We start from the raw sequence: 17,329 nt of genomic DNA, 5'->3' as shown, positions 1-17,329 counted from the left end.
AGTCCTAATTTACTGCTTGTAGTGCACAGGAAGCCAAGGCTAGCTGGAAACCTATTTTCAGTGCCAAAATGGGAGCATACAAAATAATAATTAGGATGAGAATGCCTTTGAACATGCACAGAATGTCTTCCACTGAAGAACCATAGCCAGTCTCTATTACTGTGGAATTATGAGAGCTAATCTTGCAAGCAGGAGAGTCTGAGCTCCACATATGTTGCAGGGAGGGAGGCAAAGACAATATTGGGTTGTTAGATTAGGTTTATTTACACAATGTTTCCCACACAGAAGTCAAGAAGCTATTTACAATGAGCATAAAATACCATAATAAAGATGCACAAGTAGAAAGCGAATACAAACATCCAACCATGGGTGCTGCCCGGGAAAACAAAAAAATGGCTGGTGCTGATACGATGACAAAGCTGGCACCAGGTGGGACTACCTGGTGAGAACATTCCATAGAAGGTGGGCAGCATTAGAAAAGGACCATTCTTTCCTCACCATCTTCCAGTCCTCCTCTCTGGTGTGGCACACGGAGAGCAGCCTGCTCCTGTCCCAGCTGGATTCTCCCCTGCCCAGCACCTACCAACTGCCCTGCAGGAACTATCCAGGAAAAAGAGGAGAGAGCTGATTATAAGACCAATGGTCTGTTCTCACTCCATCTGGACCAGCTTTGTTTTAAGTGTGCCATTTTATTACCTCAAGGACCGCCTCTTCCCATATAAACTGACCTGGACTCTTCGTTATTCATCTGAGGCCCTCCTCCTCCTCCTCCTCCATATTTTTTTTTAAAATTCAGTTTTACTCTATACATTTGAATTCAAACATTAATCATAATCATCAACATTTAGGATTCCCAGAATCCTTAGACTTCCCTCCACCCCTCCATGGTTTCCATTATCAAACTTTTTCTTCTGCATCATATAATTTCTCCATTCTCCTTAAAATGGTCCATTTTTACCTTAGTTTTTAGTACTCAAATTCTGCCAAAGTTTTTAGTTGTTTAAAGTGTTCTCTTAAGTAAATTGCAATTTTTTACATTCCTTAATAAAGTTTCTATCTTCCTGGTTTCTGATTTTCCCGGTCATTTTCGTAGTCTATCATCTTCATCTAGTCTCTGGTCAGGACTTTATCTTCTTTCCATCTCCGGGCCAGTAGTATCTGCGCTGCTGTTGTCGCATACATGAATAATCGTTTCTGCTCCTTTGGTATCTCATCTGAGGCCCTTCTTAATGTGCCTCCACATGATGTCCATAGGGTGGTAACACAAGAACGGGCCTTTTTTGCAGTGGCTCCAGATTTGTGGAATGCTCTTCCCAGGGAGTTTTGTCTGGTGCCTTCATTATACATCTTTAGGCGCCAGGGGAAAACGTTCCTCCTCAACCAGGCCTTTGGCTGATTAATATTCTACAGCCTTTTAAATGTGTTTGTGGGAGGGTTTTTTAAAACAAACAAACAAACAAACAAACAAACAACAAAACCTATTTATAAATTGAAGGAATAATAATAATGCACCCACACATTTTTACATATGCTGTGAGCTGCTACTTAAAGTAGCCCATTTCAAAAGTGGGTTATAAATTTACTAAATAGCTAACTACTGACAGAGCAACATTGGAGTACAAATTGTTGCATTCACCCTGCCAAGTGTGATGTGGACACACATGTGCAACTCGCCACATACTTGTAAAAAAATAATATGAAGTGAACTGGAAAAGTTATTGAGAATATCTTAAAAACCGTTGCCACATTTTACTCAAGTTTGCATCCTTCACTCTGTAAAATGTACAGGTGTTTTGTACAGTGGTACCTCGGGTTACATACGCTTCAGGTTACAGACTCTGCTAACCCAGAAATAGTGCTTCAGGTTAAGAACTTTGCTTCAGGATGAGAACAGAAATCGTGCTCCGGAGGCGCGGCGGCAGCAGCAGGAGGTCCCATTAGCTAAAGTGGTGCTTCAGGTTAAGAACAATTTCAGGTTAAGTACGGACCTCCGGAACGAATTAAGTACTTAACCCGAGGTACCACTATACATGGAAGTTCTACTGATGTATAAAGCATAGCATACAAAGCTGCCTTAATTCTGATTAAAACCTGGTACCTCTCATTTTGGCATGCTTTCACTCTCAAAACTCAAAGACACCCCAGATTTAGTGTTAGTGCCTGACCCATACGATCTTATTTGTCAGATCAACTGAATGAATAGACTTTGCTTCCAAGTAAGCGTATTTTGTATGAGGATGTAAGAATCAGATTTGCTGCGATTAGTAAAGCAGTTTTCCATTTATAGTGATATAAACCTGATGTAACAGAATTGTAAAATAATTGTCCGAAATGGTTGTCTCTAAAGCAGGATTTCTAACAGAAGCACTAAGGTTGAAATGACTTTGGTATTATGCATATCCTTATTGAGTTCAGTGAAGTTGCTCTTTGTTTATATGCAAGCAAAGACATTTCAGGATTGGGACCAGTATGTTTGACTCCTCACTAATTGAAATGAGAAAGCAAAGAAATATTCATTAAGCCATGGATAGCGATGTAATGACCTCATTTAAACCAGCCATGCAAGGAAATTCAGATTTAATACTGAAAAATATGGCTAACGGTAGAGGCCAATATATGAACCTTATGCAGATGGATATTTACATAGATAAACCACATTTAGGTTAGCTCTGCTTCATCAGGATGATGATAGGAATTTGACTCTTTATTTGCAACTTTTTTTTATTTAAAAAAAAGCAAATTGTAAAAATATGGTCAGTTTCTGAATTTTAATTAAATTCTTAACATGTATTTTTCAACTTTAGGTCAGCCAAAATTTTGCTGCAGAATGTTTAGCAATTCTAGCATCAAAGCCTGAATATACATAAGCTTAAACTGTGTTTCAGTTTTCTTTCAAGCCATGCAGAAGAAAGCAAAGCCTTAAAAAGTATCTTTCCTCATCACTAAATATACACAACATGTTCCCACACTTCTAGAGTGGCTTATTTTGTTATATGGAAGTAAATTTTTTTGGAAACAACATTTGAGGCCTTTGTTACTCTTTCTAGAGACGCCTCAGAAAGCATTATTTATAGCTTCCAAGGTTCACTAGATTTTAACACAATATCACGATGGTTTAGGTGTCAGTGACACCATAAAAACAGTCTCTGAAACTTCATATGCACATCAGTTTTTTGACAGGAGCTATTACATTGATGTCACTCTGTACACAACCAATCACCACTGGTGTTCCACCAGCTGTGCTATTAACCAAAGGGAAATGTTTGTAACCTATAGTCTTGATTCTGCATGCTGGGCAGAGTTATAACCCCTCCCTTCATTCTTCGGAAAGCATATACATGATGGATAGTGAAAAAAGAGAAAGCAGTTCCCTTTCCAGGGGAGTTGTTAGGGTTGTGTACAAGTTTAGGAACGTGTCTACATAATAAAGAGATCCATAGTGCAATTGTATGCATGCCTATTCTGAAAAACTCAATTGAGTACAGCAGTGTTTATTCCTAGGTAAATGTGTATAGGAATACGGCCTCAGATATAATCTTATGGTTGTTCTTGCTGCCACAGGAACATGATGTCTGTGACTGGTGCAGGGAGGGCCAAAAGAATGGACACAGGATTCTGGTATTGGGCTGGATTAGGCCACAGCTTTATTGCTTATAAGTAAGAGTAGGTTTGGCCAAGGCATTGGTCATGTATCCAGCATCAGGAAGCCCACATTCTGCCTGATAGGAACCCAGTGGGGTCGACCCTGTGCTTCTGGGAGAAAACCTCCGCCACACATGCATTCCCGTTCTCTCTAGAAGCTCCACAGAGGTGTTACAGGGGTGCCTTTAGGGAACCAGAGTACTTCTTCATCACATTGCAGAATTAAATTTTGGAATTCGCTCCCACAAGAAAGAGTGATGGCCAGCCATCTGGATTACTTGGATTGGACAAATTCATGGAGGATAAGGCTATCAGTGACTACTAACCACAATGGCAATACTCTGTGTTAAGTTGTGGGTGAACATATCAGATGACACAGCGATTCTTCAAACAGCTCTTGTTTATTCACAGGCCAGAACAGAACTGAACTGAAGGGTTCAGCCAGCCTGCTTATATAGAGCTCCACTAGAACGCAACAGTAACCATTTTCTGTAACTATCCAATCACTGAACGTCACTTTCAATCCCTTATTTGCATATGTGGACCTGAGTGAAAACTATCTACAGTATCCCCCTGCTGGCCCAGGGTGAGAACTTCAGTACATAACACTGCCTCCATGGTTGGAAGCAGTAAGCTTCTGAATATCAGTTGCTGGAAGCCACAGGAAGGGAGTGTGCTCTTGTGCTAAGGTCCTGCTCGTAGGTTTCCCACAGGCATGTGGCTGTCCACTGTGGATGCTGGACTTGATGGGCCACTTGCCTTGATTCAGCAGAGCTACTCTTATATCTTGGTGTTTTTAACAGTAGCTTTTGACACAGCAGCAGTCCTTAAACAGACTTCTGCCCATATTTTGCATTCATATCAACTGGCACATCTCATACTAAAGTAAGGGTAAACATTTGAAGCTTAATAGTTAAAGCAGAGCTGTGGCTCTCCAGCTATTGTACAGATGGTTGACGGGCCATAGCCCTGCTGTAGAGCTTCTGTTTTGCAAGCAGTAGGAACTAGGTTCAATCTCTGGCATATCCAGGTAGGGCTGGTGAAGACTTCTGCCTAAAACACTGGATAGCCACTGTCAGTCAGTGTAGACAATACACAGCTAGATAGAGCAGTGGTTTGACTTAGTGTAAAGTGTGTTTTTGTGTATGTGTTTGTTTTCTCCCATAATCTCTGACCCCCCCTGGCCATGCTGACTGGGCTTGTTGGAAGCTGTAGTCTGGCAGGTTCTGGCCGTCCTGGGTTAAAGAATAAATGGTAGGAAGTGAAGACATAACTTTTCAGAAGAATAAAATAAGGGGCAGAGACATGCCATTATTTTAAACAATTAAGAGATTCTGCATTATAGCGTGGATAAGACATATTCCATTTTACAAATTAAAAGGGGCAACGGCTGACTTTTAATTTACTAATGTGGAAGTGAGTAATAATGTGATAAAACCCGTTCAATTTCTGTGAAGAGTTAAAAGAAAATCATTTCCTGCTTATTGGTTCATTTTGTAAATAGAGATCAATGAAATTCCTCTAACAAAAGCATGAAATCAATTGCAAAATAGCATATAATTTGTGATCTGTATTGTAAATTATAGTTTATTTGACGTTAATTGGTGAGGTTTCCATATACTGGGATGCATTTCCTCATAACACATCTCTGGACAATTCTCATGGATCCATTTCTAATGCATCTTAGAGTGATCTGTTTTTCATGCCCACAACTGCCTACATTTGCTCTTATGCAAATAACCCAATCAAGCAAATGGAAAACAAGATGCTGTAATCAGAAGGGGCTTGACAAACAGTAACCTTAGAGTTTTAGGGGAGTGCCCCGGATTTAGATTTATGTTCCTACCTTCATCTGTAGCAGCAATTGATCCATTATGAAGCACTTGAATAGGTCAATATCAGACAAGAAGTACAAATCGGATCAGATGTGGCAAGTAATTGATGCTGGTTTGATTTAAATGGGTGGTTTCTGTAGCTCACTGTTTGTAGGAAATGTAGCCTGGGCTCTTCTCGTGGGCACCTTTTCTCTCTGCCATTCTTGTGGCTACTTGTCATGCCACAAGACATGAGAGAAACTTCAATAGTTTAGAGGCATGCAACCATTGTTTTCCTTAGTGAGTAATCCATTGTGGCTAGGCTTGAAAGCAGATTTATTCCCTGAGAAAGGCAGGAAGAAATATAATAAAGGGAGAGAAAGGAAAGGCTGGGATAAATCTGTATATGATTAAAAAGATATAAGAGGGTAGATTCCATGGTACATGATCAGATTAAGAAGGGTTGTAGGTTCGAAGAGGCTCCAAACCACTGTGACAGAAGACTGGTGCCAGAACCAAGAACATTCTACCACACATCTTATTTCCTGTTACCAGCTCTGGTCAGGTGCACCACTTCACCCAAAGCTTGAAGACTAGGTTTCCACCCAATGCCTTAACCTCCAAAAGTTGTGACGTTTTGCTTTGGGGAAAGGCAAACCTCTAGACCAGCCAATTTGTTTACAGACAAATTCCTTCCTGGCTTCGAATACAGCAACCAAGCCCCCGGAACTCAAGTATCTTCTGGGATGCGCAGCTCTGGAAAAGGCATCTCCCTTCTCTTCCAGTGAGCTTCTAGCGACATACATCATAATGATATATGTACACTAAGCCTCTGGCATAGCACAGCAAGAAGCGTGAGACATCGTAGAGCTAATCTACTACAGTGGTACCTCGGGTTAAGTACTTAATTCGTTCCGGAGGTCCGTTCTTAACCTGAAACTGTTGTTAACCTGAAGCACCACTTTAGCTAATGGGGCCTCCTGCTGCCGCCGCACGATTTCTGTTCTCATCCTGAAGCAAAGTTCTTAACCCGAGGTACTATTTCTGGGTTAGCGGAGTCTGTAACCTGAAGCGTCTGTAACCTGAAGCGTATGTAACCCGAGGTACCACTGTATTTATTTACACACTATGTACAGATAAAAGCATAATGGCATGCATTCTCTCCAGCTCCAAGAGAACAAACAGAAATAAATAAAAGCGAAAGTACAGTGTAATAGTTCCCGCAGCGGAAGAAATAAGACTGTCTTCCAAGTTGTTAGAATACAATCCAGGGAATAAAATGAGATTAAAGCAGCAACCTGAAAAGCTAAATATGGTTAAAATAATGTGAAATTGACCTAAAATGTAAATGAATGATTAATGATGAGGAAGGGTGAAAGGGTTTTCTCTTCAGCCAACAGGGCTGTGGAAAGCAAGCACAGCCCACTCTCTCTCTCTTTTAAAATTTATTTTTATTAAAGATTTTCTTAGTTTACAAAACCTGGCACTGAGATGGCAGCAGCTAATCCCTGGCCAGCCAGTGAGGCACTGCCCAGCCAGTGGGGTCTCTGATCGGCCCATTTGAAGCTGGGGTCAGGCAGGAGGTCCTGCTTTGAGATTGTGCCAGCCAGGGGAATTCCCAAATGGACGGCAAACATGCAATAGCTGTCTGCCAGGATGGAGGCGAGGAGCCCCAACCACATCCCACCTGGAAAAGGTGAGCATCCACTGTAGACTATGTCTTGGTTTTTTATTTACTAAAGACTTAAGAATTTCTATCATTTTTTCTTAACACTGATATGTTCCATTTTAATAATAATTTTATTATTTATACCCTGCCCATCTGGCTGGGTTGCCTCAGCCTCTTTTGGGATGACTTTCCACCATGGTACCCAGCCACCTTGACAATCTTGCTATTTTCGCCAGCTTATTTCTTTTAGTCTATATTACTCTCAGGTACACCATGATTCCGGAACACAACTACTTTACATTCACATTTCAAAGTTCTTCCCTCCCTTTCCATAGAACCTTACAACTCAGCTATTGGAAGCTACATGAGCTGCACACATTCTAAATTTATTGCAGGGAGCCAGAAAGCCAGAGGGTTGATAGGAGATAAAGAAATGTATGTTTTCAGGAAAAATAGTTAATTCTAGCAGAGGAAGAGCTAAATATGAAAGGAAGTGTGTGCTAATGTAGACAGGGCCTTACAGAAGGCTGCAATTTTCAAGACCTCGGGGAAATTTCACATATTAGATATTATGAAATATATCATAATAGCTATATGTAATATCTAACACATTTTATGAGAGAAAACAACCATTTGAGCATATTAAGACTGATGTATATTTGGGAGTGTTCATTATGTTTTATACATAAAATAGTATGAAACAGATTAATGCATATGCCTTTTTTCTATATTACATTTTCCTCTTTCGTTCAGTAGCTCAGTTTTGCAAGAAGATATATAGAACAAAATGAGATCAATAACTATGCTAACAGTGTTTATAATATTCTAACTCCACCACCACCATCCTGCTTAAAAGTGCAAAATACGTGGTAGATAATTCTTTTCAGTGTTTCTGAATCCAGTCCTTTATGAAATCCTAAGGAAAAAGCTAAGTGCCATACCTGTTTCCTCCTTTTGTAGAATTACGAGTTTTTGCAGCGCACCAGTTTCTCGTCACTGCTTGCACAATTGTTGGCTGTACAAACAGCTCCCAGGTCACCTTGTTTACAGCCCAGCTGCCACCAGCTCATGTGGATGCACCGGTCCTGACCGTTTTGGATTCTAAAACAATATATGCACAGTTAAGTATAGACTTTCCTCTTTCACCCGTGGTTTCAGTTTGGGACAAACTTGGCTTCTTCTCTTTTGGTCTCCAGGAATGCTCAACTTGCATGTGGCAGCAAGGGACTCCCAGATTGTCTTTGCCTAGTTGGGGGAAATCCAGGTTGGGGTCTTAGCAGAGGCTATGACTTTGACTCAAACTAAATGTGACTTTAAATGTGAGGTTATCTTTGATGTGTCTAGTTTTTCCCCTACCAGAAAATGGGTTTAATCCTCCCCCACTAAAGAAATGAAAATACCTCCTCTCTCTCAAAAACCCTTGCTATTAGCACCAGCACTGAAGCTTCCATTGGTTCCAGTGTAGCCAGTAGTGATCCTTTTCATGCTAAAGGATATTAAATTCTTGCTGGCTCTGGTTACAAAAGATCCAGCTGCCAGGGTTTAACGCCCTGCAATGACATTTGGGAAAGGGGCTACCCTCCCCATAGGCTATTCAGCAATGGAGGTGATAACTGAGCACTCCCAGTCATCCTCTGGGGAATACTAAGGGCCAGTTGAAGGAGCTTGGTAGGTTTAAGTTTCCCCATGCCTGTCTTAGTAGAAGGAGCCAGCAAAAGGCTATGAGCACATAGTAAAAGGTACCCCTGCCCGTACGGGCCAGTCTTGACAGACTCTAGGGTTGTGCGCCCATCTCACTTTATAGGCCGGGGGCCAGCGCTGTCCAAAGACACTTCCGGGTCACGTGGCCAGCGTGACAAGCTGCATCTGGCGAGCCAGCGCAGCACACGGAAACGCCGTTTACCTTCCCGCCAGTAAGCAGTCCCTATTTATCTACTTGCACCCGGGGGTGCTTTCGAACTGCTAGGTTGGCAGGCGCTGGGACCGAGCAGTGGGAGCGCACCCCGCCGCGGGGATTCGAACCGCCGACCTTTCGATCGGCAAGCCCTAGGCGCTGAGGCTTTTACCCACAGCGCCACCCGCGCACATATGAGGTATCAACCCGCGCACATATGAGGTATCAAAACCTTATGAAACCTTATATTTCATACCAGATTAAAATGCAACTCTTTATGGTGAACTTCTTTTCTATAAACTTTAAATAAAACATCTTTGGTTAATTTTTTGGCTGGCTCAGTTCAGTTATTTTTCTACTGCTGGAATTTGATAAAAAGTGTCTGTCACTATTAAATGTGTGTATGTGTGCATTCGTGCGTGCGTGCGTGCATACATACATACACCTATATATGGCTTGCTTTATTCTGTTTTTATTACCATTTGTTAGCTGCTTAAAGACAGGAGTGCCTGGCGTGCTCTGGTCCATGGGGTCACGAAGAGTCGGTCACGACTAAACGACTAAACAACAACAGCTGCTTGGAGTGTATTTGGAGAAACATGCATACATAATAAATAAAAAATGTGGCAGACCTCTGTTAGAGACCTGTTACCAGTTATAGTTGCACAATAGTAAGGCGGCTTCCTATGTTCTACATCTGAGTAATAGAGTCCCCCCATCTTACCTGGGCTTACCTGTGGATTCTCATTCTGAATGGTCATAGTGTAGGCCAGTCTACTGACTCTAGATGTTTCTAGAATTCCTCTCCCCAACCTTTCAATTGGTGGGTCCAGGGTCGCCCACCTTCTAGTAACTCTGGATAGTTCATGTATAAGGGCTGGCCATTGTCTTAGCATATTCCTTTTCTCTCTCTCTTTCTAAAATCTGTTAAAGTTCTGATTAAGTTTTAGCATAGTTCATTCTGTGGTTGACAACCCATTGGCAATTGCAATGAAGCACCTTTTAATACCTGAGGTGTTTCTTTGGATCTGGGGCTTGCTCTTTCTGTTCTGGAAAGTCTTCTCTTGGTGTTGCTTGCAAGATGACCCCCAAATGGTGACCAGGATGGTCTCAGTAAGCAACACTGCCTCACCCTGGTACCACGGAGAATGGGTAAGCCAAATTTCTCTCCCCCCACCCTTTTTAAGATGACACAAATGGTTTTTTTTCTTCTGTTTATGCAAGAATCCTAGTGAGTTCAATCACAGATAGGGTTTGTGACAAAAATTAAATTTATTATGATTAAATGCATACAAGTGATTAGTTTAGTGCCTCTGTGAACCTTTGATTATCACTTGCCAACTTAATTTCCATTTTGTCTTTATGCAATCAGTGTATCCTACATATGGTCATAGCCTCAGTGCAAAGATTGCCACAGGGGAAAAAAATGCTTGTGATACCATCAGCATGAAGCTTTTACCTTGAAGATATTGTCACAATCATTTGGGCTCCAAGTACAAATATTACCTTTAAAGAATGTTTCATGTTGCCACATGTGTTACTTCAATATTTTCCCCAGACTGTTTGATGACCAGATTATTTTTCCTCCTTTAAGTAATTACTATAAGGATTTCCCCCCTTTAAACTTTGTATTTCAATAGTTGCGTGAGTTGCTTTCTGAATGCAATTATGTCTTGCTTTTATTTTCAGGTGGAAAGCACCAGAGGATGTAAATGGCAACCTGCAGCGCTATATCCTGTACATTGCCAATAATGAGAAAAATGCCACAGTTTGGAATGTCACCTATAATTCTACAGATCTTTTCCAGCACTATACCATCCGACGCCTTTCCCCTGGTACTGAATACTTCATTAAGCTTGCAGTAAGTTGCACACACACACACTAATAAGACAGTCAAATAGATAACTTTTATGTGTATTTATATTTATACTTCCTTTTGACTATTGTGAAGGGTGTCGGAATCATAATTTTAATTTTTGTATAACTTTAAGCAAGTTTTGCAACAACTTTAATGCCAAAGAAAGGGACTGTTGTTTTTAAAGACGGGATAGGCAAAACCAACCAGTTCCTCACCCCATAGTTTTGAAGACTCCACCAAAGCTCCAGAAATGAAATAACTTCCACAGTTCGCTACAAATTAATGATGGAAATTAAATTCAATTTGCAACAACCTCCTTCCTTGTTTTAAAAAAAGCATCTCCCCAGTACAAGCCCTGGCCTTTTTAATGATTTGGGCTTGGGCGCGTATTGAGTTCACACACTGCCAGTCACCTTGCCACCAAACTAGCTCTCCCTTCCTCTTCTGTATCCCATTTCCTTCTCCTAAACCTACGTACTTCATAGCATGGATGAGACACCGCTACTGGTGGCAAGAAGCTCTCCCGCTTCTCCTCCCTCCCTCTACCAGTGTGTCACGGGACACAAGAGTCCAGTCCTCGTTGGAAAAGCATAGTTTCAAGGACTCCTGAGTCAAGACCTCTGGAGAACTTTTTTTTCTAGCATTCCTTGTACCTCAGGCACAGGTGTTGCAGTATTCTTGTAGGTACTCCAACAGAGGGAGGGATGTGTATGTATGTGGAGAACTTGGCCAGTCTGGGAGAAGAAAGGTACAGGGGATTGCCTAGGAGTCCACAGAGGGTGGAGGAACACAAGGAGGCTGGTGGGAAGGGTTGCTTAATCCACTGACCTTTGCCATCTTTCTGCACACACTCAGGAAGGCTAGATATGTTGTTCATGTGTTCACAAAGTGAGTATGAGCCACGGGAGTTCACACATCACTATTGCATAGAGGCATTTTGTGTTGTGTGTGACTTAAATTCTGTAGATGCTCATATTTAACCAAGCCCCAATTTCCACCATACCTTCCTTCTTTTTGGTGTGGTGAAATTTCTCTGTAAATCCCCACAAAAGTAAGTTTGAGAAAATACAAGTGGGGGAAGGTGTTTATTGCAAACCAGCAGCATTTTAAAATGTCTTTTAAATGTCATTGCTGTTCTTTTGTGCAGTCATTTCCTTTGGTGTGGGTTTTTTCTTTTTTTGATTACAGAACAGTTTAAGTTCCATGGTACAACTGAAAATACCTTGAATATAAACATGAGATTGTCCCTATTTGTTTTAAACACTCTCATCATTTTATAGTAATACCTATATAAGGACATTTGCTTTGATAAATGCCATAGAAAAATATTCTGCTCTTGATTATGAATACATTTACATTTATGTGTAGACACTCTGTATGCATTCATTTTGCTCAACATGCTCTTGAATGCTCTAAATATTACACCACATTATACCACGAAGAAAATAATTTACCTTCAAGTAACTATAAGGATCTGACTCAGAGTCCACCAAAGCAAGGACATTCAGACTAATTAAGGATGACTTGGAATCCATGTTGATAGCATTTGCTTGTCCTTTGGGTATTTCAGCATAGTAAACTATAGAGTATTATGTACATTTCCTGCAGTTTTGTACACAGTTAAGACAGTCATCACACATGGTCCAGCTGAAATCATCCGGGTGGGATGAATGTAACTTAAGGATGCAGCTACATCTGTTGTTCAAACCATAAGCATTAAGTGGCCTGTTAAATGGACTTTTAAAAGCAGTATGATTGCTTCTTCTAAGTATAATCTACAATGAATAACTTTTTTTTTAAAAAAAGATGATTTTCAGTGCTTCATTTTTATTTATTCCCCATCCTTTGTCAGAGGAGCTTGAGACAGCATACTGTACATGACCTAGCATTTTTTCCTCACAACAATTCTGGGAGGTTGTTAGGCCGAGAGATAGTGACTGAATGAAGGTTGTTCAGTGAGCTTAAAGGCTGAGGGTGTTTTGAACCTAGATCTCCCTTGTCCTAGGCTGGTGCTGTAACCACCACAACATACTGCCCTCATTGGCTATATATACATACACACACACACACACACACACACACACACACAGTGGTACCTCGGGTTACATATGCTTCAGGTTACATAGGCTTCAGGTTACACACTCCGCTAACCCAGAAATAGTGCTTCAGGTTAAGAACTTTGCTTCAGGATGAGAACAGAAATCGTGCTCCAGCGGTGCAGCAGCAGCAGGAGGCCCCATTAGCTAAAGTGGTGCTTCAGGTTAAGAACAGTTTCAGGTTAAGAACAGACCTCCGTAACGAATTAAGTACTTAACCTGAGGTACCACTGTGTCTATATATATATATATATATATATATATATATATATATATATATATTAGTAAGCAGACCCTTATGTGTACTAATGGTAAGAGTATGAGGAGGCAGGAGACTGCAGCTATTCAGTGCTGAGGAAGAGGCACTTTTCACACGTCCACAGGTTACTTTTCTTCCCTTATTTTAGGACTACATCCAGTTTGCCCCACTGATACCTTGGCACAAATTAAGTTAGAAAGAATTGGCTGACTATAGGTGCAGATACCATAGGAATATCAAATGTGCTTTGCCCTATGGAGTAAATAGTGGTGTGTGATTGCAACTGATCTTACATCTAGCTTCACCTTTTCAGCAGCAAGGTATGATGAAACTGTTAGTTTTGTGATTTATGTAGCTAGATATTTGCCAAGAACAGGGCTGGAAAAACCTTTTCAGCACAAGGAGTACATTCCTTTGGGGAGAACTTTTTGGGGCTACATGCCTATGGCAAGTAGGGGCTACAGTCAAAAGGGACAGGGCTAGAGTCACCCCACACTCTTTCTTTCTTGCACATTTACATCACCTCTTCATTTGCGTAATCTCTCTCCATCCCTCATTCACAAGCACACATATGTGTGTGCACACATGCAACAACCGTCCAGTCTTCTCTCTTGCCCTTTCTTCTTTTTTCCTCCTTAGCAGCCTTCCTTCCTCTGACCCCATTCCCTGCAGCAATAAGGTTTTGGATAGTTCCCATTGCTGCATAGTGACGTGGGCAAATGAAGGAGGCTGTGGAGTAGATGGTGCAGACTGCCCACCCCACAAGAAGTGGCCAATGGGTGTGAGTGGAGAACTTTCCAGTCCCATTAATTTCGTTGTGAGATTCAGCATAGTTGCCGATTCAGTGGAGACTACAATCCTATAACCAGTTTCTGGGGTTTCCAGATTCAGGGGAACTAAATCCTGAGTAGACATGTACAGGAATACATTCTAAAAGGGAATAGAAGCAGATGGCTCCACATGATGAAAGTGATGTGGCGATGTGTGGCATTTGTTTGTTGTTGTTTAGTCGTTTAGTCGTGTCCGACTCTTCATGACCCCATGGATCAGAGCACGCCAGGCACTTCTGTCTTCCACTGCCTCCCGCAGTTTGGTCAAACTCATGCTGGTAGCTTCGAGAACACTGTCCAACCATCTCGTCCTCTGTCGTCCCCTTCTCCTTGTGCCCTCCATCTTTCCCAACATCAGGGTCTTTTCCAGGGAGTCTTCTCTTCTCATGAGGTGGCCAAAGTATTGGAGCCTCAGCTTCAGGATCTGTCCTTGCAGTGAGCACTCAGGGCTGATGGAACGGTTTGATCTTCTTGCAGTCCATATTTCATTTATTCACAGTAGAGGACATTGATCCCATTCCCCCCTTTTAAAAAAAACCACTTAGTATTTTTCTGTGTGATGGCTTGTTAAGTCTTCATTAATGAATTATGAACTGCTGTGCTTATGTAAACAATCTACACCTTACATATATGCATTGATTTCCATTTAATTGTCACTTTCAGATCAATGTATACCATAATGCCATTTTTGCAGTCTCTGTGCAGCCCCACAGGCAATATTCTAGAAACTTTCAGTCTTCCCTGTTGACTGCCCAGAAAATGAGGAAATCCCCTGCATTTCTTTATCAAACTAGGGCTTAGGGTTATATGTGAACCTAGCTCAGTCCCTTAACGATGGTTTATTAACTATAAGTAAAGTTTGCTGGTTAACCAAGGTCTGTGGTTGGTTTATAAACCATAGCTTAGAGTTATGAGTGATCCTGTGCTGTCATCACCCCAAAGCTTCAAATACACAAGTGGGCTTACAGAAAACTCGGACCTCTCTCAAGGATCAGCTGCTCTCGCTGGTGTTTTTACTGTAACTATTCTGTTATGTTATAAACCAAGATTTAAATGACTGTCTGCCAGGCACCTCAGCTTTATCTGTGTGTAACATTGACCATGGTTAATGTTAACCATGGTTTAGTGTGATGTGTGAACTCTAGGAAAATTAAGGGGAAAGCAGCATCCAGGGTTGTTATATTGGCGTTTTAGATATTGTTTACCTTTTCAACAATGCAACTGGTTTCTTTTATCCATCCTTCATGAAGAGATGGTGACCCATAACACAATCAGATAGGGTGATCCCGCCAGGTCGCAGTTTGTGTGTTCTATGGCCCATTAGCCCCTGTCTGGGCTTTTGGACAGAATTTTACCCCTTTATGGGGGGGACCCGATTTTCATCCTGGAACAGGGGGTGGGACACCCCCACCCCTAGCTTTGTCCATCTCTATTTATTATTACACTTCTAGGCCACTCCTATCCATTTTACTTAGAAACAAACTCTCAGGCAAATGTGCAGATCATTGTAACTTATCTAAGTACAATGATGAAATAAAATTGAACTCTTCAATCATATTTCTAAAATGTGACTGAATTTCCATTTTTACTCCTTAATTAGCCACTGGGATTTTTCTTATGAGTGCTTACTTTAAAAACAAGTTTCTTCTTTTTCTGTGTGAAAGTCCTCAGGCATTTATACTCTTTCAGGCCCAGATATTCAAACCTTCCTTTCGTTTGCTACAGTGCTGACTTTCTGTTACTATTTTAAACTTTTCCTAAAAAAATAATAACTTTGTTTTCCCAACTAACAAAGACCAAGATATAATTAGAGTGCAGCAGCTTGCATCTTTACCTGTGATACCTATAATAGTTATGTTCATAAAAGCTAAGGCACTTACAATTTTTAAATTTCATAACAAATGGTAAAGTTTTGTGTTATGTTAAGTAATAAAGTTAAGCTTAGAAAGTGGGTATTGAGAGATATATAAGCATGCATTATATGTTTTAATATTGATTATATGCATATCCAGTGCTTTTCCATTGAAAAGCAAGAAAAACTACCTTTCCAAAATGTTTTTTAAAATATTTAAATAGCCTGCAAGTTAGCAGCCTAAATAAATAATGTGAAGAAAAACAATCCCTGCCTTTTTCAGCTCCACTTATTCACGTGGAGAGTCTTCACCCCTTCACACAGAAGCGGCCTTTCTAATTCCTGGTCATCCTTGTTGAAAAAGAAGCAGGCAATTGGAAAGAGTGATACACAGCTCACTCTCTGGAGAGGCCTGCTCCTGGGAAAGGATCTTTCCTGCCATTTCATAGGCTTTGTGTAACTTTAACTTAAAATAAATCCCCACAAACAAGTGAAAAGGTATGAAGGGATCATGTTTTGTTTGAGATCTAAAAATATACAATCAATATAAGTCTTTACAAAGCCTCTTGAGTTCTGGCTTTTTTTCTGATTGGCATCTGCTGGGGATGTATTTATAGATTTATTGTTGTGACTTATTTTATTTTTTTGTAAAAGGCCTGCAGTGGAGGTGGCTGCACGATAAGTGAAGCTAACTCAGCAACAACAACTGAGAGTACACCAGAAGGTGTTCCTGCTCCTGAAGCCCAGTCTTATTCCTCTGACTCCTTTAATATCTCGTGGGTGAAGCCAGAGTATCCGAATGGTAAGTGAACTCTTTTAGCCTCAAGTTAAAAAGATGATTAGTAAAGGTAAATTAATATTCTAAATGGCAGCTTATATGTGGTGCTTAATTTTTAATGATCATTTTAGCGCATAAAATACCTGAGATAGTATCATTGTCTATAGCTAGGAGACAGAAGTTTTCAGCCTTGCTTTGCTGTTTTAGTGGCTCAAAAGTGCTCCCTTTTGATGGTTCACATGTACTGCATTCCTTTGCCTAATGTATTTCCTGAACAACTGAACTGAAGGATCGTCTTCGGCACCTCTTAATAACGTGTTGATTTTTATAGCATTTTACCATAACTTTTGACTTTTGGATGTTTTATTTGTCTTGCATTTTTACTTTCTAAAAATGGAGAGAGTAGTAAAGGGATTAAAGCGATTGACTAGGAGATGGAAGGATAAGTCTGTTTCCGGTCTGTGTCATTTTCAGATGTGTTTGTTCCTAAGTCTGCTGCATCCTGTTTCTGCATCAAGCTGTGATCTTTTAAAAAACGTATGAAAATCCACATTATTTTTGAACATATATCCCCACATAACACAAGTTTTTATATGCACTTCAATCCAAAATACGCACTTTTGTATGTATTTCAACC

The 17,329-nt window shown here is 40.7% G+C and overlaps 1 protein-coding gene across 1 annotated transcript in view; it reads left to right on the top strand.

Moving 5' to 3' along the window:
* USH2A (usherin) overlaps positions 1-17,329 on the top strand; it is a 433,394-nt gene that overhangs the window by 192,078 nt on the left and 223,987 nt on the right. The window contains exons 33-35 of the mRNA XM_028724645.2: positions 8,086-8,245; positions 10,709-10,880; positions 16,569-16,716. Coding sequence (XP_028580478.2) covers positions 8,086-8,245; positions 10,709-10,880; positions 16,569-16,716 — 480 coding nt within the window. The remainder of the gene's footprint in view (positions 1-8,085; positions 8,246-10,708; positions 10,881-16,568; positions 16,717-17,329) is intronic.

The sequence above is a fragment of the Podarcis muralis genome, chromosome 3 (genome assembly GCF_964188315.1).
Source record: "Podarcis muralis chromosome 3, rPodMur119.hap1.1, whole genome shotgun sequence".
In the NCBI taxonomy this organism is placed as follows: domain Eukaryota; kingdom Metazoa; phylum Chordata; class Lepidosauria; order Squamata; family Lacertidae; genus Podarcis; species Podarcis muralis.
The sequence above is the reverse complement of the archived record's forward strand: the minus strand, read 5'-3'. Positions and strand labels throughout refer to the sequence as shown.